General features: G+C 36.9%; 1 protein-coding gene across 1 annotated transcript in view; it reads left to right on the forward strand.

Moving 5' to 3' along the window:
• RABL3 (RAB, member of RAS oncogene family like 3) overlaps positions 1-23,657 on the forward strand; it is a 72,284-nt gene that overhangs the window by 30,035 nt on the left and 18,592 nt on the right. Inside the window, exons 3-5 of the mRNA XM_044670070.1 lie at positions 2,205-2,334; positions 7,387-7,501; positions 16,232-16,382. Coding sequence (XP_044526005.1) covers positions 2,205-2,334; positions 7,387-7,501; positions 16,232-16,382 — 396 coding nt within the window. The remainder of the gene's footprint in view (positions 1-2,204; positions 2,335-7,386; positions 7,502-16,231; positions 16,383-23,657) is intronic.

The raw sequence follows: 23,657 nt of genomic DNA on the forward strand, positions 1-23,657 counted from the left end.
ATGGTCAAGTCTCTAGATAACTAATAGATAACAAGTACTATTAGTTTTAAAAAGTCATAACCATTTAGAATGTAAACTTTGCTAATACATATATTTTCTTATCTTCATAAACGGGGGGGGGGGGGAAGAACTACTTTAACCTTTTATTAAGAGCACAGTGTTATTTCAATGAATATCAGTGTAATTGTAATGCAGTAATAGTGGGAGCAAGGCAGCCCAGTTGATAGAATGCGTGGCCTGGAGTCAGGAAGATTCATCCTTTTGGTTTCAAATGTGTCCTTAGATACTTAATAGCTGTGTCACTCTGGGAAAGTCAGTTAACTTTGCTTGCCTAATGAGCTGAAGACAAGTGGCAAACCACTCTAGTATTTTTGCCAAGAAACCCCTAAATGGGGTCACCAAGAGTCAGACAGGACTGAATAACAAAATGAAACAATAATAATATATTTACATAGAAAATGATAGATTTACAAAGTACTTTTATTTGTGTCTGTTATTTAATTTCATATAATTATAGACTTTTGGATTTAGTGGTCATTTAAGGTTCATTCTAGTCATCTAAACCATATTTGAATACCTTAGGTAACAAAACAATCACTAATACTAATAGCTAGCATTTATATAAAAGTATATTGAAGTTAACAAAGTACTTTTATAAATCTTTAATTCATTTGATCCTCACAATAACCCTGTGAGATTGGTGCAATTAATATTCCCATTTTATAGATGAAATTTAGGATTAGAGTGATTAAATGACTTGCTTAAGGTCACACATGTCTGAGGTGGCAATATTTTTCTACCTCCAAGTTCAGCACTCTTCCTACCAAAATACTACCAGTTTTATTTTTCATCTATTCTAATTGTTCTCTTCTTTTTCATTGTACCAAGTTCTATTTTCCTACGGTCACAGTTCTGTCCCAGCACCAGGCAGAATACCTGTATCTTGCTCCACGATTTCTAATCTATCCACTCTACATTTTTTCCCAGGCCATCAACCTTACATTAACTGTAATCTCCACCTTCTCCATCCAGAGGGTTTAGATAAATTAGTTCCTATCTACACCATTCTTTAATCTCTAATCTCTTATCCCATTGTTCCAAACCCTAAGGATTTCTTTAGACAAGACTTAATGGGACTAGGTATTATTGAGAGCAATAGTCAAGTATTCGAAGAAATATCATGAAGAAGAGGGATTAGATTTGTTCTGTTTGGCCTCAATGGGTAGAACTAAGGATTGTATTTGAAAGCTGCAGAAAAGCTATCCAGAGGTGGAATGGGGAATCTCAGGAGTCAATTGATTCCTAGTCATTGGAGGTCCAAAAGTGGAGGCCAGATGTGTGCTTTATGAGAGATGTTGTAGGGGAGATTCCTGTTCAGGGCTTAGACTCGGTGAATTTTGAGGGCCTTCTAAGGCCTGTGAGTTTCCCAGAGGGGTTAGGTTGCCAGGTAGAGGTACGCATAGGAGAAGTTTCCAGGTAGCTGAGTTTGGGACAGATGAAGGCGACCATATTGTTAAGTATTAAAGGATGACCTATATACTAAAAAATCTTAAATGTTTTGAACTTTGTATGGCCATAACCAAATTTATTACCTTTTCCCTAAAACCTGCTGTCCTTCTGGCTTCCTTCATCTGTTACTGACACAACCACACCACTCACTTCTCTCTCCCATGCCTTTTAATATGGTGTTCCCCAACGTTCTCCCTTCATCCCACACTTCTTTCTTTAAATTCTGGCTCTTGGCAATTTTATTAACTTGCAGGGCTTCAACTATTATGATCCTTTATCTCTAGCCCTGAGGTACATGGCTGAGAACTGAACCTTAATTCCTATTATTCATATTTGAAACCTAGATCATTATTATTTTTTTGCATTAGGACAGTTTACTCACAATGGAGTGGGAATTCTACAACAGAAAAGCATAAATCAGAGAACTTTTAGAGAAGCAGCATGGTACAGAGGAGCCATAAGATCTGATTTAAAATCTGGTACCACCATTTACTAATGGTAGGACCTTGGACAAGTTACTTAACCTTGTCTTTAGCCAGTTTTCCTGGCTAAAGGCAGCTACCCTGCCTACCTCATTGGATTCTTATAAGCATCAGATGAGATGGTGGATGCAAAAATTTTCAGAAACCACAAAGTTATTATATACATGGAAACCATTATTTAGTAGTTACTATCATTATTTATTTGCTTGTCAGGTTCATGACTATAAGGAAGGAACACCAGAAGAAAAGACCTTCTATATTGAATTATGGGATGTTGGAGGGTCAGTGGGTGGTGCCAGCAGCGTGAAAAGCACACGAGCAGTGTTCTTCAACTCTGTAAATGGTAAAGTATTTGATTTTTCCACTCCACAAGTATGACATGCCTACCTAATGTGCACTGGGAATATAGATTATCTTCCATAGGATGTCAGATGACCTTAGCAGGCCATATCCATTAAGTAAAGCATGTTTGCTCACCTAATACATATTGTACTTGGCTTGAACTTACAACACAAGGACTGGCACAGTTTTATGGAACCTGAATTTCTCTAAATATGTTATAACATCAAACCATTTACCTTGCCTCAGTATATGCAGGGCTGAATTTGAACTCAGCTATTCCTGACTCCAGGTCTAGCACTATTCATTGAACCACCTGGCTGCCCTTACTTCCATCTATATCAGTAGTTCCCAAACTTTTTTGGCCTACTGCTCCCTTTCCAGAAAAAATATTATTTGGCTCCCCCTGTCACATACTATCACTGCCCCCTTACAGTTATTCACTGCCCCCAAATGCACCTGTGGCTATCACAGCCTCCCTGGATCACTGCAGCACCCACCAGGGGGCAGTGGCGCCCACCTTGGGAATCACTGATCTATATCATTCTCATAACTATAACTTGAGTTTAAAATGAGATTTAATTCTTTTTAAAAATAAAATTTTATTGATATCTTTTTATACCACCAAAATTTTTCCTTAGTGTTCTTCCCCCTCCTCAAAGAGACCTATGCCATATATAATGGGGAAAACCAGGGGAGTTAAACTAAAATATTATTTTTGGGCTTAGTGGGGTGTGAGGGAGATAGGAATGGCAGAAGGCAGAACCAAACAAGGTAGGGAGACTGGGTTTAACTGCTAAGGAAATCATCTGTTAACAGAAGTGGTAGTTAGGCCCTAACTGTCACTCTGTACCAGCTAGGCAAGGCCTATGGAAACTAGTAGGCAAAAGGCAAACGTTTATAACAATTTTAATTAAGGGAACTATGGTAAAGGATGGGAATAAGGGTTTCTACACTTTTCAGACTAAGGGCAAACCACAGGGTCAGGGAAGGGACTTTTCTACACTCAACTGAGACCTAAGCCAGACAGGGCCCAGAGAATAGCAGGACTGAAGTGAGTATCCTCACAGCAGAGTCCAGACTCACTCCAGTGATGTTCCAGCTCCTCAAGGACCACAATAAGTGCTCTTTCAGGTGGGTAGATTCTGGGAGCTAACCCAGCCCAAGTTAACCTGCAACTCAGTTTGGGATTAATAGTCTCTACCAAAATCTCCCACAAGTAGATGTCAGTATTCCTTCAGGATCTCTGGATATCTGAGGTCTCCTACGGTCAGTTGCAACTTGTCCCAACCACCATTGAGTCTGTCTCAGAGAGCAAGCCACTTCCTGCTTCCCCATTCCATGTGGAATTCTCCAGCCCTTCCTGTTAGGTCTCCTAACTAATAACTAAATAATCTTCCTCACAATACATATAGCAGTTTTTTTTTTCTAAAGAAAAAGGTGGGTGGGGGAGAGATCTGCAAAAATGATAAACATGTAGAGAAAGTCTAAAAACGTGTGATATACTACACCTGTGAACCTACCATTTTTAAAAGAAGGAAGGTAGAAATGCCATGAAATTTAATTCTTAAAAAAAAAAAAAACTTTCCTATGACCTTTGTAGGTTTCATTTCACATTACTCTTTCTTTTCACTGCTGAACTTCTTGAAAAAATTGTTTATATCTGATGACCCTAAATCCTCATCACTCACTCCCTCTTCATCTTCCCTCCTATATCAGCTGGTTTCTATCCTTACTATTCTGCTGACAGTACTCTCAAACATCAGTGATGAATTCCTGATTGACAAATCTGAAGCTTTTTTTTTCTTTAGTTCTCTGCAGCATTTGGCCGTTGACCACCCCTCCCTTCTGGTTTCTTTTCCCTTCCAAATGCTTCAGAAGTACTCTACTGCTTCTCCTTTAGTGAGACTTCACCAGCTCCTGCTCTAATACTTTCATTGGATCCTTACCATTTCCCATACATACCCTTAAATGTGGATGTTCTCCAAGATTTTTTCCTGTCTCTTTCGCACTTTTCTCTTCTAGTGGTCTTATTATCTCCTCTTGTCAGATTACTGAGCCCCAAATCCATACTCTCAAATGCCCAGAGAATATTTCTACCTGGATGAGTCTGTCCCACCAGCACTTCAGACCAACATTTGAGCATCTCATCTTTCCTTAAAAATCTACTTCTCCTCATAGTATTTTTTTTTGTCAATAAAGCTGTCATTTATCCAAACTCTTGTATTTGAAACTTTATTATCCTTGTCTTCCCTCTCCTCTCTACTTCACATGATATATATTTTAATTAGTTACAAAAGGCTTTTTCATTCAAACTCTCCAAATCCCTTGAACTCTCCTCCTTTCTCTATTCTCATTTCTGTATTCTTCTTGCTTCTAATCTTAGAAATTCACCCTCCAATTAATCCTTACTACCACTGCCTCACTATTTTTCCTTATGCATAGATCTGGGCCTGTTATTCAATGTTGTCTTCTGAATAAAATTCAGTTGAAACCTAGCATGCAGGACTTTCTATGATATGACCTCTCCTGCTTTTCCAACTTTTATCTGTATTGTTTCCCTTTTCATATTTCTGGTACATCGCACTGCTGGCTGCCACCTATAAATGCCCCACACTTTATTACCTTGGATAATGCTGTCCCCAGTACCTGGAATACCTTTCTTCTCTTTGTCTAAGCAGCCATGCCCCCATGCCCTCTCTTCCTATGCTAGTTGAATTCCTGTTTTTCCTTTAAAATCCAGCTCAAGGGGGAAGCTAGGTGGCTCAATGGATATCTCTGAGAGCCAGATCTGGAGATGGGAGGTCCAGGATTCAAATCTGGTTTCAGACACTTCCTAGCTGTGTGACCCTGGGCAGGTCTTTTGACCCCTATTGCCTAGCCCTTACCATTCTTCTGCCTTGGAACCAATTCAAAGTATCACTTCTAAGAGGAAAGGTAAGGGTTTTTTAGAAAATAAACTAAAATCCAGCTCAGATACTGCTACTTTCATGTGTCTTTCCCTTATTCAAATTCATTCAATCACTAATGATCTCTTCCTTTTCAGGTTTCATATAGCTCTGCACCTTGCACTTGCCTTCCCATCTCTTTATTTTGTAATATAGTTCTTTGAGTATGTCTTCCTTATGTAGATTGTTTGTTCTATAAAGGCAAGGACTCTGTCTTATATAGAATTGGTACCTTTCCCAGGATCTAGCACAATGCTCTGCATACATTATTAGACCCTTAATATATGTTTATAAAATTTAATGGAAGCCAAAGGTGCCCTGAAGCTAAGTTTCAGTGGTTGATTTGGATTCATTGGCTGCAGGAATCTACTACTGACCTGTAGTTACTCAGATATCACTGGTTTCCCAGGAGGTTTATAGCCCTTTGGTAGAATGCATTGCTCTTTTTGGTACATATCTATATTCAAGAAGTGTTTGTCCAAGCATCCTCTTCATGTATAGACTAGGCTTAGAGGAAAATGCTATCAGGGATAAGGAAGTACAGGACAGTCCTTGCTCATTTAGGAATTTACATAAGAACCCAGGAATTAGGAGTAGTTAGGTGGCTCATTGGATAAAGAGCCAGGCCTGGAGACAGGAGACTCTGAGTTCAAATTTGGCCTCAGATACTTCCTAGCTCTGGGACCTGGGGCAAGTCTCTTAACCCCAATTGCCTAGCCTTTACCACTCTTCAGCCTTGGACCTGATACCTAGTATCAATTCTAAGCAGAAGGAAAGGATTTTTTTTTTAAGATCAGGAATTACCACATTGGTACCCCATGGCCTACCAAGCCAGTCTCTGACAAGTTGGAGGCATTAAATATGCATGGAAACACTATAAAACAATAAGGCAGCATATAAGTAAGTGAATGATCATTGTATAGAGGCTTATAGAAGTACTGAGAAAATATAAAATAAAACAATTACTGAAAGATAAGCATCTTAGAAGAGGCAAATCTTACCCTGGGCTCTACAAGAAGTGAGAAGCTTGGATTTTGTCAGCTTGTTATAAGGAGTCATCACCTATAACAGTAATCTGACCTGATAAAAGGAACTCTTGGCTATCTGCCTTGTCAGCCATCATTTGTGATGTCCCCCAGATAGGACTTCTCACTGATTAACTTCCTCCAGTGGTGCAGGCTAGCCTTCTTTGCCATATACAATTGAGAGAGTTTCTTGGGGTACTGAGAATGACTTGCCCAAGGCCAGAGAGTAGCGTATGCTGGAGGGAAGACTCAAATCCAAGTCTTCCTGACTATTTACTCTCTATGTATTCCTGTCCTATCCATAGTAGGAGCTTAATAAATGTTTGAATTAAATTCCAAGACTCACATTCAAATCCTAAAAAACTTTGCAAAATTCTCATTAGTAAAGGATATGTACCTGGTTTCAAAAAAAGAAACTGGTCTTGATATGACAATCTGCATATTTTTCTTCTTTGTTCTTAAAGATGAAAGAGTAGTTTCTGGATTTGTTTTTATTTATTATTTTTGTATGCTTTGTATCCTGTTAGTAAAAAGCAAGTCACCTAAGTTCAAGGACAGTTTGATTTTTGTCTTTGATCATGCTTTGTATCAAGTAGGCACTTAAAGTTCATTAAATTGAATTATTTCTCTTTGTTTGAACCTTTAATCTTAGTCATCAGAGAGGTCACTTAATACCCTTTTCTCATTCTTTCATTGTGTTTTGGGCATATTTCTCCAAATGGGTTCATTTGTTCTCTTCATTCAGATTTGTTTTTCATCTCCAGATTCATAAAAAAGCAATAATACATATCTTGAGTTTGCTATGAGATTCAGAAATGGCCTGCAAACAGCATGCAAACAAATGACCTTGAACCCCTCCATGTTTCACCCATTTGGAATTGGTGGGTACCACTGTGTCCAGAAGACACTTTTTTTTTTTTTTTTTTTTTTTTTTTTTTTGTGAAGGAACCTTTTTTTAGTTTATATGTTGAATCAGGTGCTAGAATTTTCAATTCATGAGGCAATTTCATATTGGAATTAATGAAGTTCAGACATAAAAAGAACCATGATATCAGTGGTATTTTTTTCCCTTTTGCATTTTAGGCATTATTCTAGTCCATGACTTAACAAATAAGAAGTCATCTCAGAATTTGTATCGTTGGTCTTTAGAAGCTGTCAATAAGGATTTGGTTCCAAGTGGAGTCTTAGTTACCAATGGGTAAGTATGTAATTTCTTGACAAGAAATTACTTTAACTTCAGATTGCTTCTTCTTTACCTTTGCATCAAGTGTTGAGGTGTCTTTAAGCTTATATTCTGTAAAAATATTTATACATTTGTTGTTTATAAAAACAGGGTTGGTTTGTAAGGCTTTGATTTGATTTTTTTAATGACTATGTAAGTTTTATATGAAAATAAATTGGATATCACAAGGCCAGAAAGAGGGAGGATAGACATTGGTTGGTGATGCCACCAACAAGATGGGGGATCCTCAAAACCTCTCTAACCTCTCCAAAATAGGAATTAGGTCTGAGAGATAATAAAGCAATTTTAGCTATGTCCCTGGTCTAGGATACCAAGAACCCTAATGAGGTAATAATCCAGTGAACTAATAGCAGAGAACTAACATCTTTACTTATCACCTTTTGCCCCACTGCCCACTACACTCTGACATGGTTTCTGAAGCTACTTATATCTTCTCCTCCTTTCTTCCTGTGCCACAGAAAATAAAAAAGCAAGAGCTTCTCCTGCCAGAACTACAGTGTGGCAGCATGCTGTGCTTCATTTGTACTTAGCCAGAGAACTGAGCAATATAGGAAACTAGAGGAGGATATGTGTGTGTGAGTATGTAGTACTCCACTAAGCCATAGGGAAAGAGCCCAGCATGCAGCCAGGACCAGTTCTGTCCCCCAGAAATCCCTTAGGGCTGGTGAAACATGAATTGCCCAATAGGGGAAGAGGCTGAGAGAGCTTTGAGGTACCATCCCCAGAAACTATCAAAAGAGGAAGTAATCAGAAAATGAGCAATATGGGAAAAGAAGGAAAAAATATGGAAATGATCAGAAATCTCAGGAGGAAGAAAAATTAGTCCAAGCCCTGGGGCACAAGATATTACCAACAGAAGGAAACATCGCCTCCAGATCAGCTAAACAAATCCAGACATCTTTGAATGAATATTGTAGGACAAAGGAAAATGAATCAATATCTGATGAGATAGAGGAGCCTATGGATTCCCAAGAGAGTTTAGAACCTCAGCAGGAGGTTCCTGAATGGTTTAAAAATGAAATAGGAATTGTAAAAGCAGGATTTATGACTTATGGCAGAAATAACAGGCACAATAGAAAATTTTGAGAACAAGGTAGCAAGTCTTATCTAAGAAACAAAAGAGAATAACTGAATGGGAATGAAAATTCATAGAACTGAAGGACAATCTGTAAAAGGAAAAATAAAAGGCAGTAGTGTTAAAAAGAAAAGACAATCTTCATACTTGCAAAACATATTGATGTCAACAGGAAATATATAGATTTTTTCCCCTAAAACCTCTATACTTTTTGTCTTAGAATCAATACTGTATATTGGTTCCAAGGCAGAAGAAGGGCTAGGCTAAGTGACCTGCCCAGGGTCACATAGCTAAGAAGTGTCTGAGGCCAGACTTGAATACAAGATCTCCCATTTTTAGGCCTGGCTTTCAATCGACAGAATCATATACCTGCCCCCTGAAATGTATATATCTTAAAGATTACAGATAACATGACAAATCAAAAAAATCTGAACACTATAATACAAGGAGCATTATAAGAAAACTGCCTTGAACTTCTAAACAGAGAAAAAACTGTACTAATGGAAGAATCAATAGATGACCAAAAAAAACCCCTATGCTTCAAATCCCAAGACAAGTTGTGTTGAAATTTAAAGATTCCAATGACAAATAACAAATTTTGGAGGTGACCAAGAGAAATATCTTCAGATATAAAGGAAAGGAAACTTGAATAACAAGACTTTTCTGGGCACACTGGCAGGTGTGGCAGAAAGGAATGAAATGTGTTCCAAAGAGCAAAGGAGTTCAAATGCAGCCCAGCATGATTAAACCCTGCAAGCCTGAACCTAACCAATAATGAAAAAAGATGGACATTCAATAAAAAAGAGGCCTTCACAGCTTTCCCAGAAAGAAACCAGAACTTTATAGATTATTTGCTTTGTAAATACCCAGACGATAATTATGCAGAAAGAGTAAACAAATAAGACAATGAAAGGGACAAGAGAAAAACAGAAAGACCATTAAGATATTTCTTTCTAAAAGTGCAGAAGGAGATAATTGGAAAAGCAAACAGAAGTGATGGTAAAAACAAAGGCCTGAAATGTTATGAATTAAACCTCACTTTTTGTAGGCTAAATTACAGAAGGGGAGGGTGCATAAAAGGGGAGAAGGGAGGAAGAGGACAGATGGAAACATGATGAAATCCAATCTAGGTAAAAGTTAACAATAAAGAGAAAATTACTCTTACAGTTACTTAGGAAGAAGAGAGTCTATAAGAGAACAAGTATAGGAAGAAAAGAGACAGATTGAAAAAGGCAGAAATTTTGTTTTGGTGGTGAAAGGAACATTACTGAACTTTTTTTTTTCTTTTTGTTTGTGATGTTGTGTTGCATAAGAGCACACTATAAGGCATCATGTTTCATTTTTTAGAGTAAATAATACTGCAAGAAATCTCCAATATAAAGATACTATAAAACTATTGAAATACTTGAAAACTATTATTTTCGTTATTTCATAGGTGCTTGATTTTTACTGAAGAATACTTTCATGAGAGAAAAGAGATATTATATAACGAGAAATAGGGACCTTTGGATATAATCCCCAGGCATTTGGTGCTTAACAAGACCACTAAGCCTGCCTCAGGAGAAGTGAAGTTAGAGACCTGGAGACACCACCCACAGGAATAGGAGGGCATGAACTCATGGAGATTTCATGGCAAGTGAGGGGGTGATGTGGAAATTGTCATGGAGAAAGCAAAGGTTAACAATTAACTGCACATTCTTGGAATATAGGAATATTCTTATCATTGGGCAATACCTCTCTTTACCTGTAGGGATTTTTTTTTAACTTTTACCTCTCTTAGAATCAGTACTAAGTATTGGTTCCAAAACAAAAGAGTGCTAAGGTAAGGGTTAGACAATCAGAATTAAGCCAGATTGGATCCCAGGACTTCCCATCTCCAAGCCTGGCTCTTCATCTGCTTTCCCACTTAACTGCTATAGGAACTAGTTTTTCTAAAAAATATACTATGAGGGGTGGGGAGTAGGATCTGCAAGATGGTAATGTGAAAACTTTTTAAAAGAGGGAATAAAAAATATGTACCTTAGAAACCTTAATTCCATAAGGGGTACAGAGATTTTAAAATGGCCAAATACATATTAGCCATAAATTAAAGAATCAAAGTCTAGAATAGATAGAAATAAAAGATTAATAATAAAGAGAATGAAGGAAGGAAATGTTTATTTTTTCTAAAAAGGCTCAGAAAATGAAATTTTAAATTAAATAACAAAACAAGTTGATGGGAAGTAAAGGAAGAGGAATTTTACTCAGCTGAGAATGGGGGGGGGGGGAGTGAAGAAAAAAAGGAAAAAAGAAAAAAGAACCAATAAGTCTAGCAACAATCCAGAAATAAGGGGAAATGTAACAAAAGGGAACAGGGAAGAGTAAAGGGCTAAACTACCTAAAGAAATGTGATACTGTGTTTTCAGAGTAAGAACAGAAAAAAATAGTAGCTTGGAAAAAAAGAAACCAACTCAATATTAGAAAGAAACAGAGAAAAATGTAAACCTAAGTCTCATAACTTTAAATGATGGATTTAAGAAATCCAAGAAAATGAAAAAGTGGCAATTTGGATTAGAAAACAAAACTCTTTCTTAAAAGAAGCATATATTACAAGCAAAGGCATAGAATAAAAATGAGAAGATAGAAAAAAATTATCATGCATCATTTGAGGCTAGAAAAGCTAAGTTGTAATAATACTATCAGGCAAGGCAAAAACAAACACTCAAAACTTTAAAAGGGATAAATAAAGGAACTATAGTCAGCAATTCATTATCAATACTAAACTTATATACTCCATAACTAAATTCACAAAGGAAAAATTACCTCAACTACAAGAAGACATAGTCAGTAATTATAGTAGTAGCTAAAAGTTTCCATGTCTTCCTCTTCGTTTTGGATATCTTAACAAAGAATAAACTAAAGAAAAAAATATAAAAGTGTACACATTTCTGAAGGAACTTGAACTAAACAGCAAATGTTGTCTTCTAAATGGACATGCTAAAGAATATACATATTCTTAGCACCACATGAAACTTTTGCAAAAATCAGCCATGCATTAAGGGCACAGAGGTATTACAAATAAATATAAAAAGGTAGAAATAGCAAATATCCTTTACAGACTTCAAGCAAAAGACAGATCCAAATGGAAACTTAACAATAAAGGATCCAGAAAAAAATATCTTCTCAAATGGGAAGAGTTGGACTACTAGGCTACAGTGTTGTACACATAGAGGCACACTATTTTTTTTTGTTTTGTCGCAAACATAACTGATAGTGAGACAAATAACATAAATAAAATGTATTTTTTAAAAATGAAACATGAGGTAGGAGAAGGGGTGATCATTACTTGAAAGACTTCTTAAAGGAGATACTATTTTTGTTAAAAGGACTGGTAGAAATTTTTCAGGTGTCAAGAAATATAGCTGAATCATTATGAGTGCATTCAGACTTAGTTGTCAGTGTCCAAGAGACTTCAGTGAAGGTATGACAGGGAGATGGGTTTATTTGAGATGATTTGTCATGGATGGGATTTTGGTAGGGAGTTAATAAGGAGAATGAGAGTGTGATATGGGGAAATATGTGTCAAGAACTAAAAAGGAACAGGGAGAAATTGAGGACAAACACAACACTTCAGTGATTAATAAGGCAATCTTAGTTTCACACCTTGTCTCTCAAATCAGTGCTGATATTAGAACTAAGAATGAAAGGTCTCTAGCAGCAATTAGCTCTGATGCAATAAGAAGGACGTTAATGTTTTCAGAAGGTAGATTACAAACAGTAGAACACTGTAAAAGCTGACCAATATCATTAGGCTTTCAAAGTTATGAAAATAGTTGTTTGATATAGTGTTTCAGTAAGTTTGCCTATCCCTGATTCAGGGAGGGTAAGGGGAGTAGAAGAGAGACAGAGAGAGAGAAATGGAGAAAGAACTGAAGGAGAAACACTGTATTCAATTTAGCTATATTGACTAGTTTATTGATTTACTGACACAAGCCAACCTGAGTTGTCTTGAAACTATTTCTGCTGACTAGGTTTTCGCTTGTAACATATTTTTAAAATCCACACCTGGCTTATCTTTCATATATAGAAAGAACTTATATAATGTGGTGCTCCATCTTCCTTTCCAGCAAAATGAAGCAACATTTATATCATCCCTTTGCCTTTGGATGAGTTCAGTCAATAACCCTCTTGCAGACCCCAAGGACACTGATATTTTCTAATCATTTTCTTAGGGCTTGAATGTCAATACAAGTTTGCTTTCTAGCTGTAAATTTCCCCCTTTTCCTATTCAATCCATGTCCCAGTTTGATAAGATCATAGATCTAGAGTTAGCAGGGACCTTAGAGATAATCTAGTACATCTGCTGCCATTTTATAAATGAGGAAACTGAGGCTGAGTCCCAAAGAAGTTTAGTGGCTCTTTCAGAGCCATAGAATAAGTAGCAGAGCTGGGATATAGTTTCCCTTCAGTTCTTCCTTTTTCTTTCTCCCTTCCTTTCTTCCTTCCTTCCTTCCTTCCTTCCTCTCTCTCCTTTTTTCTTTCTTTCTCTTTTCTCTCTTATAGTCAGGATGCTAATGATGAAACAAAACATTTATGAACCTAGTTCAAGTACTAAATCCTAGAAGAAATGCTGCTATGACTATAGTGGTTCCCAGTGTATTTACTTTGATTCTGAGGTGTACTGTTTCATGTTACTAATTTTTTTAAACCAGTACTTTGTCTTAAAATCAATATTGTGTATTGGTTCCAAGACAGAAGAGTGGTAAGGGCTAGGCAATGGGGGTTAAGTGACTTTCCTAGGTCTTTCCTAGGGTCACATTGCTAGGAAGTATCTAAGATCAGATTTGAATTCAGAACCAGTGAGCCACTTAGCTTTATCTATAGTACTGATATCTTAAATAATTTCATAGTTCTTGAAAAAATATAAAGGAATTTACAAACAAAATACTGAAAATTTAAAATTAAAACTCTTAAAATGTTAATATCATTGTGAATCGTCTACTAGAGCCAGGCTAGATAGCAGACAAATTATTTCCAGTGCCAGTAACAAACAAGGATGTATTCTTCTTTAATTCTAAATTCTCTGACCCATTAATTCTCCTTTTCCCACTTTCTTTAAGATCATCTCAAAGAAATGGTATCATATTAAGAGATCTGTGATGATATTGACTGGGTTCATTACTGATTTGTTCTCTAATCTCAAGTGGATTCACTCTGTACCACACTCCTTTTATTCTTTCCTGGTTGACTGTCCCTCTCTTCCACACCTTCACTTCACACTTTCTATACCTTCAGCCTTGCTATACCTTCACCTATACCTTTCTGCCTTTCAGCAGAGGGATTCAATGCCTGGTATACTGGAAGAATCTTAGAGGGTAGCCATCCTACACTTTGTCTTCTCCACTGTACACTTTTGTTCCAGTCTCTTATGAAGAATCAACCCTTCTCTTCAACCACACTAGCCTCTTCACCTTTTGCCCTGAGCTCTTCCAGGAGCTTGCCCCTTAAATAAGTTTCTATCTCTTTATTTCAGTCTCTCTTCACCCAGCGAATCCTTTCCCCATTTTGACTTCAAAAATGCCAGTCTCTTCCATCCTTAAAAACTTCCTGTTGAGCCTCACCCTACTTTGATCTTTTCTGTATTTCCTAGCCAAATGTTTCTCCAGGGCTGACCACATTTGCTGCTTCCATTTCCTCAGCTCTGATTCATCTCTCAGCCCCTTTCAGCCTGATTTTCTAGCCTCATCACTTCCCTAAGATTGCTCTCCACTCAAATAACCACCTCAGCATCCTTCACCTGAACAGTAGTAAAGTAGTACATGCAGTACTCTCCTGATTGGTCCTCTTATCTCAAGTCTCTCCATTCCAGTGTGTCTTCTATATATCTACGAAGTCGCTGTCCCTAAAACACTTCTGGCCGTGTCTGTCCCCATCAAGAACTTTCAGTGGTTCCCTAGTACCTTTAGAACTAAATCTAAAGGGTGATGTCTGTCCCTTCACAGTCTGGCTAATTTCACATCACTCTCATATGCTCTCTACATTCCCACAAACTGGTTTACTTGCTCTTCCCGGTACACAGCATTCCATCTCCAACTTTGCACCATCTGTGCCTGCCACCCCTTGGAATCCTTAAAGACACCCTCAGATACAGCTTACACAAGACGTTTCTTGACCCCACTAGTTGTTAGTTCTATCTCCCATTCAATTTCATTGTATTTACTTTGTATATGTTTTGCATTTTCTTGTCTGTAGTCATCTTGTTTCTTCTTAGTAAAAAGTAAACTACCTGAGAGCAAACATGGTTTCATTTTTATTTTTGTAACCCAATGCCTAATAGTGCTTAAAAAGTGCTTGTTGAATTTAATCTCATTGAATTTAATTAATTTGTGATATTATTAGATTTGTTTAGTTTGAGAATTAAGTTTATTTGAAAATGTGTGTTTTACCAGGAAAGACTTCTGTGCACTGATGCAAAGTGAAATCAGCAGAACCAGAAGAACATTGTACACAGTAACAGTGATATTCTAAATGACCTAATTATTCTCAGCAGTACAATGATCAGAGGCAATCCCAGAGACTCATGATGAAAAATGGCATCTGCTTTCAAAGAAATAACTAATAGAGTCTAAATGCTGACCAAAATATACTATATTTCACCTTCTAATATACTATATTATGCATAATATAGTATATAGCATATTTCAAAATATACTATATTTCTTTCTTCTTTTTTCCTCTTTTTTTTGAGATCTCTTCCACAAAATGATTACTTTGGAAAACGTTTTACATGATTGTGCATGTAAAAATTTTTTCAATTGTTTACCATTTTAGGCAGAAGGAAGGAGTAGGAGGGAAGAAGAAAATTTGGAACTCAAAATGTTTTTAAATGAATGTTAAAAAATGTTTTTTACTTGTAAATGGGGAAAAATAAAATATTTTTAAAAAGAAAATATGTGTTTTAATCATCCTAATGTTATTTGGTTGTAGGCATTTTTAAAAGATATTGGTGTGATAGCTCATTTGTTTTATTTGAAGTGAAAAGTTCTTTCACTACAGAAATTTTTGAAAATCACTAAAGTAGATGATGATTAATTTGTATGTAAAGATATTAAATATTCCTATTAAACCCTCAGTTACTAAAGTAGCTCCAGAAACTTATAGCTAAAAAACTTATATGGGTAAAGAAATGGGACTTGGTAAGTGGCAGAAAGTAACAGTGGATATACAGAAATAGACATCATAATGACATCAAAACTTGGTATACACATTAAAAAATTTACTCACTTCAGAAATCATCTTGGAAAGAAAGAGGATTCCTCGTTACAGTTAATGTACACATCTTATGTTTTCTGCTTATACTCTACAAACAAGAGTTTACAATTACATTTACATGTATGTGACTTATTTTATTGGTCTTTGTTCTTTTTTATTTATGTTCTTGAATATTTGTACTTTTTGATGGAAGTTGAAAAAAATTTTTACACGAACAGGTAGGTGGAACAGGTGGTAAGGGTCCATTGGTAGGTAAATGATCGTAAGATATGTAGGAGGCTGGGTTATCAGGAAAATCAACAAAGAATTTTTCTATTAAAAGTCTATAATTTTCACCTTTTCATTGTTATTTATAACAGGGATTACGACCGAGAACAATTTGCAGAAAACCAAATCCCCCTGTTGGTAATAGGAACAAAACTGGACCAGATCCATGAAACTAAGCGCAATGAAGTTCTAACTAGAATTGCTTTCTTGGCTGAAGATTTCAATGCAGAAGAGATTAATTTGGTGGGTAATAATAATAATAGCTAATATTTATATCGTGTTAAGGGTTTTACAATTATTTCATTTGATCCTCACAACATCTCTGGGAGGTAGGTGCCTTTATTAATATCCATTTTTCAGATGAGAAAGCTGAGGCCAACAAGGGTAAAGTAACTTGCCCAGGGGTCACACAGCCAGTAAATGTCTTTGTCTGGATTTGAACTCATGTCTTCTAACCCCAGTCCCAGCCCTCATATCTGCTGTGCCATCTAGCTGCCTTGGTATTTCACCATCATCTATTTATGTGAGCAGAAAAGCCTATTCCCTTAGGTTAAGAGACACTAAGATATGATTGGTCATTTAATATAATCAATACTTAAAAGTCCCTGATGGATCAGTGATTGTATCACTTGGGATGCCCCCTTCAGTGCTATAAATCACAGTGTCCCTGCTTGCTCATTCTGCCCAACTTTTCTCCATATCCTCCCCTAAGTTCATCACAGAAGGTCCACCCAATGTATTGGAGGACTTCCTTGATTTCTCCTAACATTGGAAGGACACCAGAGGAGTTCTCTGGCTGTCTACCTGTCCTCTCTTCCCTTTGGACCAGTGCATCTTTTCTTATATCAAACATGTCCCTAAATAGCATCTTCTCTTCTTGTCCTTTGAAGTGCCTTATTAGTTCCTAACTTTTCCTACCTAAATGAAGTGGACAGTACTAATTGAATGTCAAACCACTGTCTAATCTACCCCCCTCAACCTACAGATGAGGAAGCTGAGGCCCAGGAAGAGGAGTGACATGCCCGGCGTCACACACCTACTTATTGGGGGGAGATAGGACTCCACTAGATTCACTCAGTAGCTTCCAGGCTGTTTGTTCTTTCATCTGGATGTTTGGACTCTGGGGTCACTTACAAGCCTTTGATCTCTTACCTTAAGTTCATTCACTTTGTACCGATTTATTAGCCGATGAAACCTGTTTTCTGGCATTTTTCAGGATACACTGTGTATAATAGGGAGCCAAGAAGCATTTGCTATATCGTTAGACTGATGTAACCTTTAGCAATGATATCCAACACTACCTAATAATTTGCTTGTGTGTGATGAAAATGACAGGCTTACTATAATGAAGGGAAAAGCAAACTAAAAAGTGCATAGATGCTTAGAGTACATGGTGAGGACATTCATGCCCATGGACACTATGAACAATATCTCTAATTCTCTGCCTCAGTTGTTCCTGCCTTGAATACGTCTATTAGTTTCCTCAGCTTTAAAATCTACAGTGAAGGGCAGCCAAGCATATCAAGAAAATGAATCTATCCTAATCATTTAAACTTCTGTATAAACATTGGGATGCTTACATAAGCTTTTAGGACTGAACATCACACAGTGGGATTACTAGACAAGCTGAAAGTTATTAGTTTTTCCATGCTATAATATACGGTGGATTACGGAGCCCCATTCTGAGCACAGTTAGGGCTTACTGCTAATTGTGCCATATGATACTGTTCCCTGTAGGCCAAGCAGTGTCACACAGGAAAGAACGGGCATAGGCTACTCCTTAACTGTGGCTAGCATTTCCATTGCAGATGCATTACAAGGGAAATAGAAATAGTAATGGTGGCTCTTTGCAAGTCATTTATCTCCAATTCATGCTCCACTACAGGTAGATGAATAGTATCTACCCTTTATTAAGTCATTTCAGCTAGATTACTTTCCCCTTAGCCTATACTTTTGAATTGTTTTCATTGTTTTGCAGTGGAGTGTGGGCTTTTCACTTTAGGAATAGCAGTACCTCAAGCCTTCCTATTGCCTATGTCTCTCACTGGAGGATTTGGTATACTTGCCCAAAGAATCAGCACTGGACTTTGAAATATTAGAGGGCAGTTCCTGTATAGAGTACAGCATGTCCAGGTCCTAGCAGTTCTGAGATTACTCAATTTTAACAGTGCCCAGAAGAAAAAAAGGCTAAACGGAAATCAAAATTTATTTTATTCCTATGGTTCCTTTTGATTTCAATCACAATGTTGGTGGATTTTTTTGTTAATGGTGTCTGTAGGCTTATCTGATTAGTCTAGAATATGTCATTCATCATTTGATAACAAGGAATACTTACAGGATCTAGAAAACATATTCATCCGGGAGAGGTTAAGTACCTTTGCTCCAAAGAGTTCCCTCACTCAGGAAAGAACTTTGAACTTTTAACAATGACCAGCCTCAGATGCCGAGTAGTAATAATAAATAAGAAAGGGCACTGAGTTCCAGCAGGGAAAAAAAATGAGGGAAGTTAACACCAAGAAAATAACACAATTAGAAAGAAGAGTCAGTTCAGAGTTACTAAAAAAAGGAAAGCCTAACCCATTCAAATGGCAGTGATGTTTTTGTTGATCACAAATCTGTTGAATGATAAATCTTAAACCTGTCCAAAAACATATGAGCCTCACAATACAATTATGTAGTTTAAATAGAAGATATGTTATAGTACATTATTTAAAGTATATATTTATGTTGTAATTAAGGAAGGAGATCAGAGTAGTACATGAGTCTTTAATCAAAGTGCTTGGACATACTTCCTTCAATAATTCAAAGACTTGTGACTTCATTTATGTGAGCACTCAATCCCTTCCTGCCTCAGGGGATAGCTTAATGAGTTACTGTGGCTAAAATATTCATCACATGGTGTGAAACCCACTGTAATGAACTTTTTCATACTTAACCAGGCTCATCCATAGACAACAGACATATTTAATGTTATCCATTCATCTGGCCTGTTCTAGGGGCAACAAACATAACATGTTTTTAGGTCCATACTCCAAGATTCGCTCAGTTGGAAGTATCTGCCAGAGCTTACATCTTCCTGGAATGATTCTTAAGAATGCTACAATGAGGCATGAAAATAGAATTTTGTATTCTTCTCATATGGGAGCACTTTACCTGGCTAATTTTGCCTTTCTAAGATTTAGCAACTGTTAATAGCCATCCATTTGCAAACTCTGCAGGATCATAGATTCTTGACTAGGAAGCATGCATAGATACATTTGGAACTACTCTTGAAGTTTCTTAGGGCTCTGATTCTGACATATATATTCAAATGAATAGACAGTCTTGTAATTTTTAGTGCCTTTTTTTGTTCTAGTTATTTTGATAATCCCAACAAAAATTATTTCAGCCACAGAAAGTAAATGTCAGGATGGATCTTTTCAAATTCATTTTTTGGATGTCTTATATGGTTTTATAGGGGAGGAAATTCAGACTAACTTTACTCTCTCTTGTACTTTATAATATGATTTGAAGACTACATTGTATTTTTTTATAATTATTATCATTCCTCAAATTGTGCCTCAACTTTTGACCCAAAGCATAAAGATTTAGCCAGTGAAATTTATTGAAGGGTAAAATAGGTGGTTATAAACCTGTGCTTTCATGAGAAAGCATCAAGTGGGCTTTAGGGTTAGTAGAACAGAATAAAGTGAGTATGATTTAGAAACATAGTTTTATTAATTTCTAAAAAGTCACTTATAAAAGATCCCAAAGCCATACAAATCTTACCCCTTTGATAGATTCCAAAAAGCATATAACCTAAAAATAACATCTTTCTTATCCTGATAATAGGCTTCACCAAGAATTAGAAAGCCTCTCAATGTAGGAAACACAAGTTCCCTTTCAGCAAAACATCCCTGAATACTTTTGACTGTGAGATCCTACTTGCTCTCCCTTAGAAGTCAGATAGCTATTAGACATCTGTCAGAGGAGAATAGGCATTTTAAGACCTTGCCCCCACAAATCATTTTTTGGGTTCAAAATCCCAACCATCTCTGCCACTCATTCACACCTGGACTTTTTTTTCTTTTATTTTGATTTGAACAACATTCAAATCTACATTATTTGTAGCATTAACTATCATTTGCTTGTTTATTTGCTGTTATCAGTATCATCAGTCTCGCATTTGCCTATAGATTCAGAAACATTTTTCTAATACATGAAAAAATACTCAGCAATTGGCCTCAAGCCCTCTTATGTCTTAGCTTGTTCACTTATTAAGCAAATATTTGCTGGACCTGTTGGGTGTTGATGCTAAAGAGAATACAAAAAGTAAGATCATAAGTTCTTAGACTGAAAGAAATCTTCATGGTCACCTTGTTCACCTGCCTCTTTTTACAGATGAGAAACCTGAGATCCAAAGTGGTTAAGTAAATTACATTAAATCATAAAGGGGGTAAGCAGCAGAGATGGAATTCAAGATCAGGCCTTGTAGCCTCAACTTCAGTGTTCCAAGCTGACTCCTATACCTTCTATTCCCATGATTCCATCCTATTGTTAAAAAAACAAAACCAAACCAAAAAAACCCAACCACAAATGTGGAGTCAAGATGCAGCATCTCAGCTGAACTCTCCCATCATCCCCCTCCAAACATCTTTAACTCCTTAAATTGAACTCTTGAGTGGCAGAGCCAAGAAAATCTCTGGGTGAGACATTTTCCTAGTCAAAATGTGACACATTTTTCTAGCTCAAAACAACTGAAGAGATCAGCAGGTGAGGTCTGTGACACCAAGGTAAGAGTCATTCCAGAACACATACACACTTCAGCAATACTAATATCAGCTTAGAGAATTCTTAGCCCAGAGACACTAAAGGTGTCAGACAGCTGGTCAGAAAAAGATTATAGGGCTGCGTTGATTAGTCTATGGGGCCCACTTCCCTCCCCTTTTCCAAGTGTGCCTGAGGACATTTCTTACATCACCCACCCCTCTGCCCATCAACTCAATGGGAGCACTTTCTCCTTCCTCTGTCTGGGGTAAGGCAGGGTCTCACATGCTGAGGGAGGGCTGTACTCTGAGCACTCAGTCTCTAAAAGGTTCGCCATCACTGTTATAGGGTATTCTTTGCTGGTGATAGGTTTCATTGCCTATAACCAGTTTGAGGTTGCAATTTGAGGGCAAAGAAGAGCACTAGCACTCGCAGCCACATGAGAAGCAGGAGCCTTGGTCCCAGTTCTAAAGTGAAGAGGAGCACTTGTACTTACTCACAAGGGAATAGGGACCCTGGTCTCAGTACCAAGGCAGAAAGGAGCACTGACATTTATAGCTTCAGGAGAATAAGAGAGATAGTTATAGTTCCAGGACCAAGAAGAGCACTAGCACTTATGACTTTGTAGGAACAAGGCCAGGAAAGCATTGGCCACACTTCTTCTTAGATCATACCACCTTAAAAGCACTGAAAACTTGCTGACCCTCCAGGGCTAGCTCTGAAAACAGTAGCATGAAAAACCTAAAGCTTGGGGCAGTGCCCCCTGCACTCCACAAGCAGAACCTAACTTTAACATAAAGTTAAATCATGAAGTAAGCTTGAAAAATGGGACGGGGCTTGGGGGGGAGGGAGCTAATCACAAAAAGCCACTATGGTGACATCAAACTCAGAAAAAGATAATGTCAAAATAAAGCCAAACATCAAAGGAAAAACAAACTGAATTGGACACAAACCCAACAATAATTCCTGGAAGAGTTCATAAAGGATTTTAAAAATCAAATAAGAAGGATAAAGGAAAAACTTGGAAAAAAATAAGAATGCAAGAAAATTATGAAAAGGGAATCAACAACTTGGTAAAAGAGGCACAAAAAAAGTTGAGGAAACAGTACTAAGAAACAGAATTGGCCAAATGGTAAAAGTGGTGGAAAAATCCACTGAAAAGAACTTCTTAAAAAGCAGAATTGGCCAAATGAAAAAGGAGGTACAGTAGCTCTTTGAAGAAAATCATTTCTTAAACATTAGAATTGGGCAAGTGGAAGTCAATGACCCCATAAGACATCAAGAAAATAAAGAATGTAAAACAAAGAAAGAAATGTGAAATATCTCACAGGAAAACTATTGATCCTGAAAATAGATCAAAGAGAGATAATTTAAGAATAATTGGACTTAACTGAAACCATGATAAAAAAAAAGCCTATACATTATTTTTCAAGAAATGATCAAGAAAAACTGTTCTCACAATATCTTAGAACTAGAAGGTAAACTAGAAATCGGAAGAATCTGCTGATTAGCTTCTGAAAGAGAACGCCAAATGAAAACTCCCACGAACACTATATCCAAAATTCCAGACCTCTTGGGCCAAGGAGAAAATACTTTAAGCAGCAAAAAGAAACAATCAAAATATCATGGAGCTTCAGTCAGGATTACACAGGATTTACTAGCTTCCACATTAAAGGTCCAGAAGGCTAGAAATATGATATTCCAGAAGGCAAAGGAACTAGGATTATAATAGAAAATAATCTATGCAGCAAAACTTGAGTATCATCCTTCAGGTAGAAGAATTGAGATGAATGAAATAGAGAACTTTCAAGCATTCCTGATGAAAAGACTGATGAACACATGAATAAAAAATTTAACTTTCAAATACAAATCTTAAGAACATAAAAAGTTAAACATGAAAGAGAAATCATAAGGGACTCAATAGGATTTTATTTACATTTCTATAATGAGAAGATGATACATACAACTCCTGAGATCTTTATCATTATTGGGACAGTTAAAGCTCTACATACATAGAAGACATGGGTATGAGTTGATGCTGATGAGATGATCTCCAGAAAAAATTAAAGAATGATAAAGGGGAATGCATTGAAAGAAGGGAAAAAGAGGAATAATGGGGGAAATTATCTCACATTAAAGAGACACAAGGAAGAGCTTTTATTTAGAGTGAAGGGGGAAGTTGGGGGCACTGGGCAACTCTCATAATAACAGTTCAAAGAGAAAGTAATATACTCAGTTGCATATAGAAATCTGTCTTACATTCCTGAGGGATTTATGAGAAAGAATGCTATCTACATCTAGATAAAGAAATATGGGAATAGAAATCCAGAAGAAAGTATATGATTTATTACTTGTTTATATGAGTATATAATTTGGGGTTTTGGTTTTAGAAGATTATTGGATTATAAAAATGAATAATATACAAATATATTTTGAGTGATTTTGCTTGTCAGCTGGGGTTTTGCCACCACAAAAAGCGCAGCTATAAATATTTTCGTACAAGTCTGTTTATCTATGATCTCTTTGGGGTACAAACCCAACAATGGATCAAAGGGCAGGCAGTCTTTTATAGCCCTTCGAGCATGATTCCAAATTGCCAGCCAGAATGGTTGGATCAGTTCACAACTCCACCAGCAATGCATTAATGTCCCAATTTTGCCACATCCCCTCCAGCATTCATTACTCTCCCCTTCTCATTTTAGCCAATCTGCTAGGTGTGAGGTGATACCTCAGAGTTGTTTTGATTTGCATTTCTCTAATTATTAGAGATTT

Source organism: Gracilinanus agilis, chromosome 3, assembly GCF_016433145.1.
Source record: "Gracilinanus agilis isolate LMUSP501 chromosome 3, AgileGrace, whole genome shotgun sequence".
Taxonomy (NCBI): domain Eukaryota; kingdom Metazoa; phylum Chordata; class Mammalia; order Didelphimorphia; family Didelphidae; genus Gracilinanus; species Gracilinanus agilis.